Genomic DNA, 18,040 nt, shown 5'->3' on the forward strand with positions numbered 1-18,040 from the left:
TTATATGGGAAGTCCATGAAGAGAAAAACTTTTCCCTTTCAATTTTTTATATGAGATAGATGGATGGATCGATGGATAATCATAGCCTCTCCCTTTCTTGTAGTACTGGAACTCATGAATTTGTGTGGTAGGAAATTCAGGACAGGATGAAGGAAACACTGCACATAGGTCAATTCTGTACAATAAGATGTAGCAACAGCCACCAACCTAGGGTGGTTCCATACAGCCCTTTATGTCAGGATCATTCACGTTTTTAAAATGCAGATGTTCCTGGGGGCCTGTCTACACCCACCCCAAAAAGCACGTGCTTTCTGAGGTGGGTGTCCAGATGTTCTGCTGAGACTAGCCCAGCAAAACATCTGGGGTCCCTCCCCCCTCCCCCAAACCCTTTTTAAAAGTAAGGAAAACTTACCCAGCCTCCAGTACACTGTTGCAGCAGCTCTCCCGACGTATAGAAATGATGCGCCAGGAAGGAAAGGGGAGGAAAATCGCAAATCTCCTAATTTAGTCTGGAAAACAGTGGGAATAGTGTCTGGACTGCAGTCCAGACACCAGAAATAGTCTGTTTATCCCGTGCCTTACAAGAAGGCATGGAATAAATCCACTATCTAATTAATTCGCTACAAACCAGGTTTTTCCTCGCTTGTAGCAATTTTCCAGGACTGTTGCGCAGCTGCTTGGGAGTCAGCTGCATTAAGATCACTACTGACTGAAAGGTAATGAGTTCGAAGCCAGCCCGGATCGGAGTGAGCTTCCAACTATTATGTAGCTTGCTGATGACCTTTGCAGCCCAAAAGACAGTTGCATCTGTCAAGTAGGAAATTTAGGTACCGCTTATGCAGGGAGGCTAATTTAGCTAATTTCCGATGCCATAAAATATCCAGCAAGCAAGCAAAAGAACGAGAGAGTACTCAATCAGTGTCATAAATGGACGGTGATGCGACAGCTTCCCTGGTGGCCGGAATACCCTAATAAAGCTGGAATGTTAAATAGCCTCTGTGTGTCTGTCTATATATGTTGTGTGTCTATGGCATTGAATGTTTGCCATGTATATGTACATTGTAATCTGCCCTGAGTCCCCTGCAGGGTGAGAAGGACGAAATATAAATACTGTAAATAAATAAATAAATAAATTGTCTAGGACGTCATCTGGACAGCCCCTTCATTATTGCAGGAGTTACCACAATAAAGGGGCTGTCTGGATGCACCTCTAGAATGCTTTAAAAGTGATTTAGACAGATTAATGAAGGGGAAGGTTATCCATGGCTTTTCATATTGGCTACATGCCACTTCCAGTTTCAGAAGCAGTACACCACTAAATACTGGACAGGATACCTGAGTTTGATCCAGTACTGCTGTTCTTAATGACCTTAAGGATATGTGAATCAAACCATATGAGTCCATTAGATGCTTTTTGTAGATCTCCAATTGTGATCTTTCTAAGGACAGTTTACTGAACTTCTTTAAACATGAAATACCAGGGACTAAACCCAAGACTTTTGTATGTGGAGTATATCCTTTGAAAGAAAAATGTTTCTCAGATTCATGACTTAGTTCAAGATTCATTGCTGCTTGTAATCCATTTAGCAAAAATCTTTTTTAAACAGGATGGAATGTATGATATCTGTAACATCTTCTGCATAAGATATATAATATCAAAGATAACTGATAAGTAAAACATAGAATCATAGAATCATAGAATCAAAGAGTTGGAAGAGACCTCATGGGCCATCCAGTCCAACCCCCTGCCAAGAAGCAGGAATATTGCATTCAAATCACTCCTGACAAATGGCCATCCAGCCTCTGCTTAAAAGCTTCCAAAGAAGGAGCCTCCACCACACTCCGGGGCAGAGAGTTCCACTGCTGAACGGCTCTCACAGTCAGGAAGTTCTTCCTAATGTTCAGATGGAATCTCCTCTCTTGTAGTTTGAAGCCATTGTTCCGTGTTCTAGTCTCCAAGGAAGCAGAAAACAAGCTTGCTCCCTCCTCCCTGTGGCTTCCTCTCACATATTTATACATGGCTATCATATCTCCTCTCAGCCTTCTCTTCTTCAGGCTAAACATGCCCAGTTCCCTAAGCCGCTCCTCATAGGGCTTGTTCTCCAGACCCTTGATCATTTTAGTCGCCCTCCTCTGGACACATTCCAGCTTGTCAATATCTCTCTTGAATTGTGGTGCCCAGAATTGGACACAGTATTCCAGATGTGGTCTAACCAAAGCAGAATAGAGGGGTAGCATTACTTCCTTAGATCTAGACACTATGCTCCTATTGATGCAGGCCAAAATCCCATTGGCTTTTTTTGCTGCCACATCCCATTGTTGGCTCATGTTTAACTTGTTGTCCACGAGGACTCCAAGATCTTTTTCACACGTACTGCTCTCGAGCCAGGCGTCCCCCATTCTGTATCTTTGCATTTCATTTTTTCTGCCAAAGTGGAGTATCTTGCATTTGTCACTGTTGAACTTCATTTTGTTAGTTTTGGCCCATCTCTCTAATCTGTCAAGATCGTTTTGAATTCTGCTCCTGTCCTCTGGACTATTGGCTATCCCTCCCAATTTGGTGTCATCTGCAAACTTGATGATCATGCCTTCTAGCCCTTCATCTAAGTCATTAATAAAGATGTTGAACAGGACCGGGCCCAGGACGGAACCCTGCGGCACTCCGCTCGTCACTTCTTTCCAAGATGAAGAGGAAGCATTAGTGAGCACTCTCTGTGTTCGTCCACTTAACCAATTACGGATCCACCTCACCGTAGTTTTGCCTAGCCCACATTGGACTAGTTTCCTTGCCAGAAGGTCATGGGGGACCTTGTCGAAGGCCTTACTGAAATCCAGGTACGCTACATCCACGGCATTCCCCGCATCTACTCAGCTTGTAGCTCTATCGAAGAAAGAGATCAGATTAGTCTGGCATGACTTGTTTTTGATAAATCCATGTTGACTATTAGCGATGACTGCATTTGTTTCTAAGTGTTTGCAGACCGCTTCCTTAACAATCTTTTCCAGAATCTTGCCCGGTATCGACGTGAGGCTGACCGGACGGTAGTTGTTTGGGTCGTCCTTTTTTCCTTTCTTGAAGATTGGGACCACATTGGCCCTCCTCCAATCTGCTGGAACTTCTCCCGTTCTCCAAGAACTCTCAAAGATGGTTGCCAATGGTTCCGAAATGACTTCCGCTAGTTCCTTCAGTACTCTTGGGTGTAGTTGATCTGGCCCTGGGGACTTGAACTCATTAAGAGCGGCCAGGTATTCCTGGACGACTTCTTTCCCAATTTGGGGTTGGACATGCTTGTTCCCATATGTTTATTTGCTTTGCGGTACTGTGAGAAAGGTTTCAAGTAGGTAAGAGTTAACTTCCTTCATGCTTTCATTCATGTGTGCAAAGGCTTTCAGCTGATACAAGTAGGAGTGTGTTTGGTTAAGCAAAGTTTATTCCATGAGAAACTGACCTACTGGCATTAAACATTGGATGTTCAAAGGTTTCCCATCATAACAGTTAGATTAGAAATATGTTCAGTTGGTGAGGCGCAAAGCAAATACACATTAATGCCTCAAGGTAAAACCGAGGTGTTTTAAAATAAAATAGATATAATGGCAAATTTATATCTAATTATGCTAATAGTTCAATATTGACAGTTTGGCATTCAATTCTGAATCCACCGTAAATTAGGAGACCTCCATTCCCGTGCAATTCATATTAGGATGATTTTCTTGGTGAATGTCACTCAGTAGCTAGACTTTTCCATGCATATTTGAATATGCAAAGTGGCCATCTTTGATAAGACTTCCCAAATGAAACCATCCAGATAACTTGATATTTAGAGGATTATCTAATGCAAGGAATTACCTAATAATTATTAGGTAAAGGTAAAGGTTTTCCCCTGACATTAAGTCTAGTTGTGTCCGACTATGGGGGTTGGTACTCATTTCCATTTCTAAGCTGAAGAGCCAGTGTTGTCCATAAACACCTCCAAGGTCATGTAGCCAGCATGACTGCATGGAGTGCCGTTACCTTCGTGCCGAAGCAGTACTTATTGACCTACTCACATTTGCATGTTTTCGAACTGCTAGGTTGGCAGAAGCTGGGGCTAACAGTGGGAGCTCACCCCACTCCCCAGATTCGAACCGGCAACCTTTTGGACCGAAAGTACAACAGCTCAATGGTCTAACCCACTGCGCCAGCGGGGGCTCCATTATTATTGTTATTATTATTATTATTATTATTATTATTATTATTTTGTTACCTGCTTCTCATGTTATTTGTTACCTTCTTCTTCGATATGGGCTTGGAAGTAATTCAATACAAGAAACAATAGCAGTTTGAAAACATGCAAATGTGGGTAGATCAATAGGTACTGCTCCGGCAGGAAGGTAATGGTGCTCCATGCAGTCATGCTGGCCACGTCACCTAGGAGGTGTCTATGGACAACGCCAGCTCTTCATCTTAGAAATGGAGATGAGCACCATCTCCCCAAAGTTGAACCCAACTAGACTTAATGTCAAGGGGAAAACTTTACCTTTACCGATTAGATTTTCTGTCAGTGATAGCAAAAATAGAGACGCTTGAAGCTTGTAACATGTTCAAGGATGTCACATGCATTGTGTGAAATAGTGTTGGAAATTGTCTGGTTGCCCTGCCTTTGCTGGACTGTAGCTCCCGGCATCCTTTACAATTGGCTGTACTGGCTAAGGCTGATGGGGTTCGCACAATACAAATCTTTGCAGAGCCACATGATTCCCTTCCCTGTCATAAAACCAAAATCACAAAGAGCAACCTTCTGGTATGAGTTTATTTCCCAGAAAAGCCATTTCTACAGATGTAAAGAGAAAAAAATATGCTTGCAACTAGCACTCTGTAATTTTCATTACTGCAGAAACAAAAATAATTACATTCTGCATCAGGGTTTAAGCACAGTGGTAAAAATAACTACAAAGCACCTTTCAGGTATTCATGATTTCTTATCACACATGTAAATAATTCCTTTGGATAATGTCCAAGTGTGTAATCTCACTCTTTAATTTGAAAACAAACTTTTTCTTCCTTGGGATGGAAGCAAAACCTAAACAAACCTTCACAGATTCCTTATCTTGTTTCAAGGTTCATTACCAACCAAAGGAGTTGACATCTAGATACAATGTCTGTATTCATGATCACCTCCCGTTTTCATGCTTTCAGCTTCCTGGGACAAATTGTGTGACTTTTTGGAGTCAGCTGATTAAGGGTTGGACCAAGCTCTGATCAAATTAAGTGTTTGATTGGGCAGTGGCTGCATCACTTCATTGTGCGCATAGTCTTTCTGAGCTATCATTCAATGAGAGTTTCACATTGCCTTGCATGGGTTGCATTGAAGACAAGCCACACAAACACTGCCTTACTTTGGTAGCCACCCTACTGACGCCATCCACTGCCAGCTCTCCCTTCACCTTCTTCGCCACTTCACCTCCCTTCATTAGGATTAATCACTTCCCTCCTTTGTTCAGTAGTGTCATTCTGGTGTGAAGTGCAAAGAAGGGAGTGCTGCATTGCAGGTTGAAGCAAAGATATGGGAAAAGGAAGAAGGTGAGTCAGTAATGTATAAGAAACCCCAGGTGGCACAGTAGGTTAAACCCTTGTCCCGGCAGGACTGAAGACCGACAGGTCGCAGGTTTGAATCCAGGGAGAGTGTGGATGAGCTCCCTCTATCAGCTCCAGCTCGCCATATGGGGACATGAGAGAAGCCTCCCACAAGGATGGTAAAATATCCAAGCATCCCCTGGGCAACATCCTTGCAGACAGCCAATTCTCTCACACCAGAAGCAACTTGCACTTTCTCAAGTCGCTCCTGACACGAAAAAAAAGGAGTGGATAAGTAAACGGGAAGAAAACAAAGAAGGCAAGGCTGGTGGCAAGTGTCCTCTCAAGGACAGGAGTTGTGCCATTTGTGGATTCTCTGTCTTGGGACAACCACCTTACTCTGGAAAATGGATGAACGTTGGGACAGTGTGGGATCAGAACAGGGAAGGCAGAAATAATGGTAGATAGCAGTGTGTTTCCTGCACCACAAGAAGAAACAGGAAAGCCAGCACTGTCCCCGGCTCTTTCATTGTAAACATGCTAAAGTATTTTGTATTTTGAAGGTTTCAATGTCTGAAAATAATTCCCAGCTCTGAAACGGGTGCTTTAAGTTCTTTTTAAAAATTTGCTTACTAACTCCAAGTGAGCCTTGGACATGCAACACATTCTTTAGATTGGCAGTTTTCCCTCTCTTGAGAATTAATACCATTGGACACCACTTTCACTTCCATGGCTTAGGGCAATGGAGCTACTTCTTTGAGCCCTCAAACAGAAACCCAAACTTGAGAGGACTATACCTGCTAAATAGCTGCACCTCCTGCAACCTTTAGCAGCACAAGAGGATGGCAAAAAGATTGTGAATATTTTATTTATTTATTTATTTATTTGTTTGTTTATTTATTTGAAACATTTCTATTCCACCCTTCTCACCCCGAAGGGGACTCAGGGTGGAGCGCAACATATATACGGCACGCATTCCATGCCAGGACATAAAATAACTATAAATATACACAAACTAAAATCTGTTATATCTACTTTTAAAATCAATTATTTAAAACGATCTTAAAACACCATGCTGGCTCCGGTCAACTGAGTGGGTTTCCTATTCTTGCCTTATTGCACTGTCCCAAAGGCTTAGTCCCACAGCCAGGTTTTTACCATCTTTCTGAAGGACAGGAGGGAGGGACTGATCTAATCTCTCCAGGAAGGGAGTTCCATTGCGGTCACTGAGAAGGCCCTCTCTCTCATCCGTGCCAAACGTGCCTGTGACGGTGGTGGGACCAAGAGCAGGGCCTCCTCAGAAGATCTCAGTCTTTGTGGTGGTTCATAAAGGGAGAAGCGTTTGGACAGGTAAACTGGGACAGAGCCATTTAAGGCTTTACAGGCCACAACCAGCACTTTGAATTGTGCCCAGTAGCAAACAGGCAGCCAGCAGAGTTGACGTAACATGGGAGTTGGTGCTACCTGTATGCCGCCCCAGTTATTAACCTGGCTGCCTCTCATTGGACTATTTGAAGCTTCCAAGCAGTCTTCAAAGGCAACCCCACGTACAGTGCGTTGCAGTAGTCTATGCTGGATGTAACGAGAGTGTGGAGCACTGTGGCCAAGTCTGACTTCCCAAGGTACGAGTGCAACTGGTGCACAAGTTTTAATTGTGCAAAAGCTGCCCTGGCCTCCACTGCAAGCTGGGGTTCCAAGCTCAGCGATGAGTTCAGGAGGATTCCAAAGTTGCGAACCTGCGCCTTCAAGGGGAGTGTAACCCCATCCAGCACAGGCTGCAACCCTATCCTTGTTCGGCCTTGCAACTGAATAGATTTTTTTCTGTGGGCTATAGATTGTACACCCAAAAAAGTAGGGCAGTGGTTCTCAACCTGTGGGTCCCCAGGTGTTTTGGCCTACAATGTCCAGAAATCCCAGTCAGTTTACCAGCTGTTAGGATTTCTGGGGGTTGACGTCCAAAACATCTGGGGACCCACAGGTTGAGAACCACTGCTCTAGGAGAAAAAAAATATTTTTCTCCTCTCTGCAAAGCAAATTTGAAGTGTTTGCAAGATATTAATAGAGCAGGATGTTTGGTCATCCTGTAAAGAATTCACATAAGCAAATAATTAGCCGACTGCAACCCTTTGCTACTTGGCCTGTGATGCAACCTGTCCCAGCCGTATCCCTCTTGTGTCACTTTCGTTGCATCTACTCTTCTGCTTTGCACACTGCTGCAGCTATAGATAACAGAGATTTACCAGGAACTCTTCTAGTCAATCAAACTTCTTTGTTCTTTCCTATTTTCTTTCATATTGATCACACTCAGAGATTGCTTGACTATTTGTGTCCCCGTATCCTTCTGTGAAATGTTGGAGGGTACGTCTTATACTACAACACATATGCTATTTTGATTCCTGTCATTTCACTGGAGTTGCATCTGATACGAGATTTGTGTGGTCAATTTTGCAATGATGTTTTGGATAGATGCAGATAAATGCTCAAATCAATACCTTGAAAAAAGCAAGCCTGCTTCTAGTAAAAATGCAGTTCATGGCTCATTTTCACAGCCAGCCATGACCAAATCATCTGCTCGTTCCCCCTCCCATTTCTTTGGCAAGAAAGTCACCCTATGCTACTGGGAATGTTTGCATAACTTAACGATTTTTGCTGAATGGTGACATATAGAGGAACTTCCTCCTGTGCGGTGTCCATTCATACAGAGATCATGACTGAAAGGAAAAGAGAAGTATTCCGTCACACTGAAAAAAATATCATTCTTAAAATGAGAACTGTGCTGAAGTATGAGATGTAGCAGAGGGCTTGTTTGGATGCAGCTTTTGCTACGGTTGGATTAGAAGTGCGGCATTGTCTCTACTGTCAGTGGGAAGGCAAATCCATTCTGCATTTTAGTCCAGATTTTCTAGGAATTATCCGTGTTCTTCCCCAACAAGGCATTACTCTTACAATCCATTTCCATAACTGCTATTATAAATGTGTTCTATATAGAGGTGTTATTTGGTGATTGCAGGCTCTTTGCATGTCTGAAAGGCTTTTACCACACATCTTGGCAGCCAGGTTACCACACTTCTTGGCAGATTAGCAGCCAGGTTACTAACTGGAGCGCCATTCAGGGAGAGAATCACTCCCATGCTGCGGCAGTTCCACTGGCTGCCGGTCTGCTTCCAGGCTAAATCCAAAGTGCTGGTTCTTACCTTTATAGCCCTAAACGGCTCGGGTCCAGACTATTTGATGAACCTCATCTTCCATTGTAGACAAACTCAGACACTGCGGTCATCGGAGGTGCCTCTCTTCTCAGTCCCACCCTCATCCCAAGTGCGGCTGGTGGGAACAAGAGAAAGGGCCTTCTCAATGGCTGCCCCTCACTTCTGGAACTCCCTGTCACGTTGCCAGGACTCTAACTTATTTAGGTAGAGATTAATCAAACTCCCAGTTTTATCAAACAGTTTAATTAAAAGAGCACTTACTTGCTGGCTGTTTATATAGTCCAAAATATAAAACACAAAGATAGCACACAGCTGCAGAATAAACAAAAACTGATAGCCAAAATAACTTCATAGTCAAAAGGATCCAGTCCAGTGGTCAAATGCCAAGAGTTCAATAAACAAAGTCCAGGGATCAAGAGTCTATACCATAGTCAAAAGCCAGTCCAAAGGTTCAAGGTTCCAGGATTCCAAGATTACAGGAAACAGGTCAGGACACCGAAAAATCCAACAGACTTGGGGGGAAAACCAGCAACATCCACCACCAAAAGGCAACAGATACTTTTCTCCCAAAGATAAGTCTCAAAGTTAGCTCCTTAAATCCAGTAACACCCAGCTGCAACCCATCTCTTGCACACCTCCACCCTTAATTACTTTTACCTGTAAACTGTTACTTACAAACTACTCAGCTGTTTAGAACCAAGACTTACATTAACCCTTCCATCACCAACTGCCAGGTCTACCACCATCAACTATGGAACATAGGACACTCCCTTCCTAAGGAGTTAAAGATGGCCCCCTCCCTTCCCGCCTTCAAGAAACAACTGCTCACTGGCTCAATGGTAGTTGGTAACACTGGTGTAATGGTAGCTGATAATACTACCATTATACCTCTGATTAATAGCTACCATCTGTATCCATACCTTGTTTGCTGCACCAGCTCAATAGATACCTTGAGCAATGATCAATCTATTTGCCACCAAGGAACTGTAAAATTGATTGTTCTGTTCAATGTTTGGTGTTTTGTAATATGTCTGATATGACAGGTTGCGTTTTTTATTTAATTTTAGTTGTTAAGTTATAATTTGTTTTTACGTGTTGGAGTGCCAAATTTTGTTACTATGGGTGTATTATTGTTACGTTCAGGCATTGAATGTTTGCCTTTTATGTTTGGAATCTGACCTGAGTCCCTCCGGGGAGATAGGGTGAAATATAAATAAAGTTTTATTATTTTTTATTATTATTGTATTTAAAAATAAAATCTCATCCAGCCATATTTGAGCTCCTTTTTTAAAGTCAGTCTTATTAAATGCCACAGTAAAGTTGATTTTCAGTTACCTCCATGATTGGGTCAACTGTTTGAATAGATGCACAGTGCTCAATCCACTTTCACAGAGTTGTGGAATAAACAACTGCTTGGGAACCACTATGATTAATTTTTGAAGCATTTTAGATAGAATTTTAGGAATTCTAGGCAGATGAAACATGCTATAGCCCACTGAACTTCATTGGAGCCCTTTCCAAATGACGACTGGGCACGACAACATGTCACCAGTTTGATACATTCTCTAAAAACAGAAGTATTTTGGGTTGTTGACATGTTTTCTCTGTGGGTTTGGGGAGGCGTTAGGGGGGTTTCTTAGTGCTTTGCAGTGAAAAATATCCAACAATTGCAACAAATAAAAATGGGTTGATAGGTTTTGAGTTAATAATAATAATAAATAACATACTTTATTTATGTTCCACCCTATCTCCCGGAGGGGACTCAGGATGGATTACAGTACACATATACAGCAAACATTCAATGCAGATTATAAAATTAACAAAGACAGACAGTACATGAACAGAGGTAAAGGCTTCCCATCTTTTTCCATCTCTGGCATCTGGAAGCTGTGCTCAACTCCGGCCACAGGGGGGTGCTGTTGCTCCATCTTCCATCCCGAGGAGCTTTGTTGTCTTTAGATGCTCTTCGATCAAATCTCCGGCATGTCCGTATGGGCGCCCTTTATTACCTCCCCACCAAAGCGGTACCTGTTTATCAACTCACATTACTGTTTTTGAACTGCTAGGTGAGCAGAAGCTGGGTTAACGGTTGGGAGCTCATCCCAACCCGGGCTTGACATTTTGGCACTTTAGTTGTGATTTGAAGAAAGCTGGTTTTAACTTCAGATGATCTGTGTTTTAAACTATGTTTTCATTTTATTTAATGTGTTTTATAACTTTTATGGAATATTGTTTTTATACTCATGTACTGTTTATGTTATGTACACTTGTAGTGCCTTGTAAGCCACCCCGAGTCCCTTTTGGGAGATGGTGGCAGGATATAAATAAAGTTTATTATTATTAATTGATCTGCAAGATTTTCTGCAGCTGGCAGTTTAACCCGCTGTGCTAAAGCCTGGCCCTACAAGTTGAAAGGCTACAAATGTCTGATACAGCACCATGCCCATCTGTGATATGCTGTGACAGTCATTATTATCTCATGATCTTACAAAATCCTTTACAGTGTGCTTCTAATCTTCAGCATATAAGGTATATATTCTTGTGTGTATGTGTAAAGTGGGAAAAGAAATATATAGAGCAAAAAACAGAGTATCCACCCCATACCAGAAAACAGCTGTTTCATCTTGCTGCTTAGCAAGATGGAATACAGTGTTGGATAACCAGGGCTGCAGTAATGAAGGACCTAGGATTTCATGAGAGATGGCAAAAACATTGCATTTTTTATGTGTAATTGCAAGACACAAGGTATCTGAGCAAACATGGTGGTGTTCTATTGGAAATAAATCTCTGATGTTGGAGAGGAAAACAAGAACATCGTAGCATGTAACTTAGCTGCAGCCATATAGTACTAACAGTGACACAATCCAGATATTTATATTTATTTCTCTTGGTTTTATTATCTGGCTTCCATCCCAGAATTTGAGGCTGCTGTATTGGCAGTTCAAAAGTTCTCACGTGCCTCTCTGTAGTGTATTTGGATTAAAAATGAGAGGCCTTGTTTTTTTTCTCCTGCACACCAGTTTCCCTTTCCTACTTTACATATTTGGTGAATTTTGTCATGCTGCGAGGTGCTTTCCAATGAGTTAATCTGTTGAAAATGTTGCGAGACTAGTCATTCTTAAGGAACTAGAATGAGCCAGAAAAATAGCCTTTCTCAGTTTTAGTACAAATGATTTTGTTTGTGAAAAAAACAACTACAACAGCCACATAATTATAGAAACATAGGACTGAGAAATACCTTAAAGCAGTGGTTCTCAACTGTCCTAATGCCACGACCCCTTAGTACAGTCCTCATGTTGTGGTGACCCCCAACTATAAAATTATTTTCATTGCTACTTTATAACTGTAATTTTGCTACTGTTATGAATCATAATGTAAATATCTGATATGCAGGATCTGTGTTCATTCACTGGACCAAATTTGGCACAAATATTCAAAACGCCCAAATTTGAATACTGGTGGGGTGGGGAGGGGGGAGACTGATTTTGTCATTTGGGAGTTGTAGTTGCTGGGATTTATAGTTAACCTAAAATCAAAGAGCATTCAGAACTCCACCAATGATGGAATTGAACCAAACCAGGCACACAAAACTCCCATGAGCAACAGAAAATACTGGAAGGGATTGGTGGACATTGACCTTGAGTTTTGGAGTAGTAGTTCACCAACATTCAGAGAGCACTATGGACTCAAACAATGATGGATCAGGACCCAACGTGTCACGTATACTCAATATGCCCAAATGTGAAGACTAGTGAAGTTTGGGGAAAACAGCCCTTGTCACTTGGGAATTATAGTTGCCGAGATTTATAGTTCACCTACAATCAAAGAGCATTCTGAACTCCACCAATGATAAAATTGGGCCAAACTTCCCACACAGAACCCCCATGACCAACAGAAAATGGTCTTTGGCAACCTCTCTGACACCCCCATGTGCCCCCCCCCCCCCAGGGGTCCCGACCCCCAAGGTGAGAAAACCTTAAAGTATTTTGCTGGGTCTAAAGCTCATCTAGTCCAATCTCTACTGAAATAGGAAACCGGTAGGTACAGCATCCCTGACAAATGACCATCCAACCTGTTTAAAAATCAGAAGGGAAGACACTCCAGAGAAGGAGACCACGGCTATATCTTTCTTTCTGGCTTACAGCAACTAAGAGGAAAATGTATTATGGAATATTTTCTTGGCAAATTTGTTTGAATGAGGTTTGCTGAGGCTGAGATAGGTTGACTTGTCCATGAGTTATCATGGCCAAGTGTGGATTTTATTCTGGTCTCCAAGAATCCTTTTCCAACATTCAAACTAATATACCATGCTGGCTCTCAATGAGAGAGATGCCTTTCTCATATTCATATTCATGAACGATTTAGTGTCTGCGGTTTGGATAAGGACTGTCCATCATATTGGCTTCATGGTGGAGCTCAACTCTTTTTGAATGCACAACTGCTGTCAGTGGGTATTATTTAACCGAATACATTTGTTTAGTCATACGAGGCAGATCTTTTCAGCTTTCTTTTGGAAGGAAAATATCATGCTGGAAATGGCTTTAAAATGGGTTGTAACAGCCAGGGTTTTTTATCCCTCAGTGAACATGGATTTTTTACAGTCCGCAGGTGGTGGGAATTGACTGAAAACTGGCTCTTGGAAGGGTCCAACCAGCAGTGAGCCCTGCAGCTACCCCACGTTGGACGGATTTCAAAATATATGCTTTGGGGGCAATGAAAATTGAAGCCAAATTTGCCAAAATTAGGAAACACATGGGAAAAACTATATTAATAAAGTTAACTCTCTTTTTAATAATATCCCCTCTTTTTTCTCTTTTTCAGGGCACTTTTTCGTGGAAACTCAGATGTTGATCAACTAGGAAAAATATTTGAGTAAGTAATAGCTTCTTGCATTTTCTTCTCAAGGAATGTCCATCATCTTCACTTTTAGTGTACTGAAGGTACGATCTTCACACATTTGTTACACAAAAATCCAGATATCTTCCTTTTGGTGGAGTTTCTGTCTCACTGTCCTACCAATGGATATGGTAAACTGGACCTAGACTTAGACCCCATCTGCTCTGCCACATAATGCAGTTTAGAAGTACATTATATGGTAAGTGTGGACCAGCATTTCTCAAATTCTGCTCCTCCAAATGTTTTGGACTTCATCTCCCACAATTCCTAACAGCTGGTAAAGTGACTGGGATTTCTGGGAGCTGAAGTCCAAAACACATGTAGCAGCAGAGTTTGAGAAACACTGCTGTGGACTCATGTACTGTAGTTTAACTGCATTGAACTGCATTATACGAGTCTGCACTGACCATATAATGCAGTTCCAAAAGTGGATTATATGGAAGTATAGATAGGGCCTAAGTTAGTTATTATTATTATTATTATTATTATTATATTATTATTATTATTATAACTTTATTTGTACCCCGCTAGCATCTCCCAAGGGATTCGATGTGGCTTACAACGGGCCGAAGCCCACACAATACAACAATACAACAATACAGTACCTAGCAAATAAACAGTTAAGCAAAAACAATAACAAAAGCAGTACAACAAGACATTATTAAAACTGAGCCGGCCAGAGTAGGGGTACAGGATTAAAAGTGCTGATGTGTCGGAGGGATATGGGATTATAGTATAAGTGCGGTGTGCGGTGATCTTGGTTCTAACTAAAGTGCTTCTGGGATTTGGTACTGGGGTTCCTAGTCTGAGAAGGCACATTGGAACAGCCAGGTTTTCAAATTCTTCCTGAAGACTGCCAGTGTAGGGGCTTGTCTGAGGTCTTTCGGGAGGGCATTCCAGAGGCGGGGGGCCACCACAGAGAAGGCCCTGTCTCGTGTCCCCACCAAGCGCGCTTGTGACGCGGGCGGGATCACGAGCAGGGTCTCTCCAGATGACCGGAGTGAACGTGTGGGTTCGTAGACAACGATACGGTCACGCAAGTAGGATGGTCCCAAACCGTTCAGGGCTTTGTAGGTAAGCACCTGCACCTTAAATTGGGCTCGGAAAATAACCGGCAGCCAGTGGAGCTCCTTAAACAGGAGGGTTGACCTCTCTCTGTAGTGGGCCCCAGTTAACATCCTGGCTGCTGCCCGTTGGGCCAATTGGAGTTTCCGAGGCGTTTTCAAGGGCAGCCCCATGTAGGGCGCATTGCAGTAATCCAGTCTGGAGGTGACTAAGGCGTGGACCACCCCGGCCAAATCAGCCTTAGCGAGGTACGGTCGTAGCTGGCGCACAAGTCTCAGTTGTATCAGTTCCTATTGTGGACCATTATGCTCACTGACTGCTTGCTGGCCGATTGTATAAATTTTAGTTCCAAAAGTACCCTTTTCAAGTGCTGAGAGGGTATATACTTAGGGTACTACTCAAGTTCTGGTTAGTCAGTAATTCTTCCAAGCTTTTGGTAGGTAAAGGTTGTCCCCTGACATTAAGTCCAGTCATGTCTGACTCTGGGGTGTGGTGCTCATCTCCATTTCTAAGCCAAAGAGCCTGCATTGTCCATAGACACCTCCAAGGTCATGTGGCCGGCATGACTGCATGGTGCGCCGTTACCTTCCCGCCAGAGCGGTACCTATTTATCTACTCGCATTTGCATGTTTTCGAACTGCTAGATTGGCAGAAGCTAGGGCTGACAGCGGAAGCTCACGCCACTCCCCGGAATTGAACCTGTGACCTTTCGGTCAACAAGCTCAGCAGCTCAGCACTTTAACCCACTGCGCCACGGGGGGTACTTTTGGTAGATGCACTTATTTGCCATGGATCCAGGGAAGTCGTACTACCCCTCTCTTCTGCCTTGGTTAGACCACACCTGGAATACTGTATCCAATTCTGGGCATCACAATTGAAGAGAGATATTGACAAGCTGGAATGTATCCAGAGGAGGACAACTAAAATGATCAAAGGTCTGGAGAACAAGCCCTATGAGGAGCGGCTTAAAGAGCTGGGCATGTTTAGCTGTAGAAGAGAAGACTGAGAGGAGGCATGATAGCCATGTATAAATATGCGAGGGGAAGTCACAGGGAGGAGGGAGCAAGCTTGTTTTCTGCTGACCTGGAGACTAGGACACAATGGAGCAATGGCTTCAAACTACAGGAAAGAAGAATCTACCTGAACATTAGGAAGAACTTTCTGACTGTGAGAGCTGTTTAGTAGTGAAACTCTCTACCCCGAAGTGTGGTGGAGGCTCCTTCTTTGGAGGCTTTTAAACAGAGGCTGGATGGCCATCTATTGGGGGTGCTTTGAATGCGATTTTCCTGCTTCTTGGCAGGGGATTGGACTGGATGGCGCATGAGGTCTCTTCCAGCTATATGATTCTATGAAATCAATAGAATTTGTTTCAGTTGTCTGAAACTTTACTCACACCAATTAAACTAATTACAAGCCAGTGTGTCTAGTAGTTTGAGTGTTGGAACAGGATCCTGGAGGCAAGGGTTCACATCCTTGTTGGGCCATGGAGACCTACTGAATGACCTTAAGCAAGTCAATCTCTCAGCTTCAGAGAGAGGCAAAAGCAAAATCTGCTCTGAATATATCTTGTCAAAAAAACTCACACAATTGGCTTGCCCTAGGGTTGCTATAAGCCAGAAATCACTTGAAGGCACACAACAGCAGCAACACTTATGTCCTCCTGATTTCAATGGCAACTGAGTTCAATTGATCTTGATCCAAGCTGATACCTGTAGTTGGGAAAATGGAAACTTGTGTTATTTCAGGTTGGGATCACCTTGGGTCCTTAGGTTTTCAGAATGAAACCGTGATGGGCCTTGGTGATGTTACAGAGGAGAGGTTAGCTACCTATTTAAACATGGAGACCTCTTGGAGTCTTGATTGAATGCACCTGAAACAAGCTTTGCAAATTGAAGCAAGGTGCATCGTCAGCTAAAAAAGCACTGCAAGAAAGAAAGCTAGCTGTCCCATGAAATCTGGAGTTTTAAGTTGGTAGCCTTATTTAGTATGCATACACACTTTGATATATGACATGTGAGTGGCTGACAGTCACCATAATCTATTGTCTAATGCCCGCTAACAATATTTGTGATGTGAATATGAATCTTCCTTTCCCATGTCTGTACCATTTTGCTTGTGTTTTTTTCCACTTAAAATACCTTCAGTGCCTATTCTGCATCAATAATGTCCAAGTTCTGTATTCTGAATTGTTGTCTCTTACAACTTCCATGATTATTTCACATTTGTATAAGTGAAGAATTCATTAGTTGTCTGCTTATAGTAACTTATTTACTCAGAACGTTGTATCAGAACGAAAGTGGAGCAAATGAGAACCCTATATCACGGAAAGATGTTTGCATGAAAAGCCAGGGATGTGATTTTCCTCACATTGTCTCATATCTATTCCTAGACATTTTCATTTTGAGCTACACGTTTTCAGTAGCTGGTTTTTCTTTGACTCAAGTTGGCGTCCATTTCCTGTGCTGTGCCCAATTGTAGATGACTCATCCGCATGGTTAATTTGTCATGCCACCAAATAGCTTTTTCCTGCACAATCTCGAAAGAAAATCATCCTTCCGTGGTTTCGTTTTTCTGGCTTTGACAGTTGTGTCTTCAGTTCATTTATATCTGGCTTGTGCTAGATAAAGAATGTTCTGATACATGTATTGCTGTATCTATTTTCATAGTATCAGAATCATGGCAATTTATGAATTTTTCTGGCGAGAAAAATTAGACAAATAAGTTTGAACTGCCAAATACATGATTTTTCTAACTGTTTCTAGTGGGTACACTTTGCTGCATAGAGAAACAGAAAGGATGGTGCCAGCCTGAGCAAGACGCAATGCATTAATTATTACACAATTTGTTTGGGATTAAACTTTAATATTTCTTGGTTTCTTTTACCTCCACAATAGGCTCGCTATTAACATTTCTCTTTTCACAGCTGGGAGTTCAAAGCAAAAAGTACCCTAATTGCTTTTAGGAATATGATATTTTCAATCTAGGATGAAAATGTCCATTATCATCTGTATCCTACACAGATGTAACTATAGGGAAAGTTACTTTTTGACTATAAATTCTGGAATACTTCACTAGCATGGCTATTGGGTTTTATTTATCATTTATCATTTATTTATTTGATTTATATGTTTATTTATGTACAGCATTTGTATCCCGTCCTTCTCAACCTCTGAAGGGGGACTCAGGGCGGCTTACAATTGGCAATCATTAGATGCCGACAAAGAAACAGTTAAAGCACAACAATTAACATAAACGGGTCAACAACAGTAAAAATACTTTAAAATACATTTAAAATCTTGACCCTTAAAATATTTCATTT

The 18,040-nt window shown here is 42.2% G+C and overlaps 1 protein-coding gene across 2 annotated transcripts in view; it reads left to right on the forward strand.

Annotated features, from left to right (window-relative positions):
• Positions 1-18,040, forward strand: part of CDK6 (cyclin dependent kinase 6) — a 153,422-nt gene that overhangs the window by 112,154 nt on the left and 23,228 nt on the right. For both annotated transcript variants that reach the window (XM_060782255.2, XM_067470299.1), the window contains exon 6: positions 13,582-13,632. In XM_060782255.2, coding sequence (XP_060638238.2) covers positions 13,582-13,632 — 51 coding nt within the window. The remainder of the gene's footprint in view (positions 1-13,581; positions 13,633-18,040) is intronic.

Source organism: Anolis sagrei, chromosome 6 (genome assembly GCF_037176765.1).
Source record: "Anolis sagrei isolate rAnoSag1 chromosome 6, rAnoSag1.mat, whole genome shotgun sequence".
NCBI classification, from domain to species: domain Eukaryota; kingdom Metazoa; phylum Chordata; class Lepidosauria; order Squamata; family Dactyloidae; genus Anolis; species Anolis sagrei.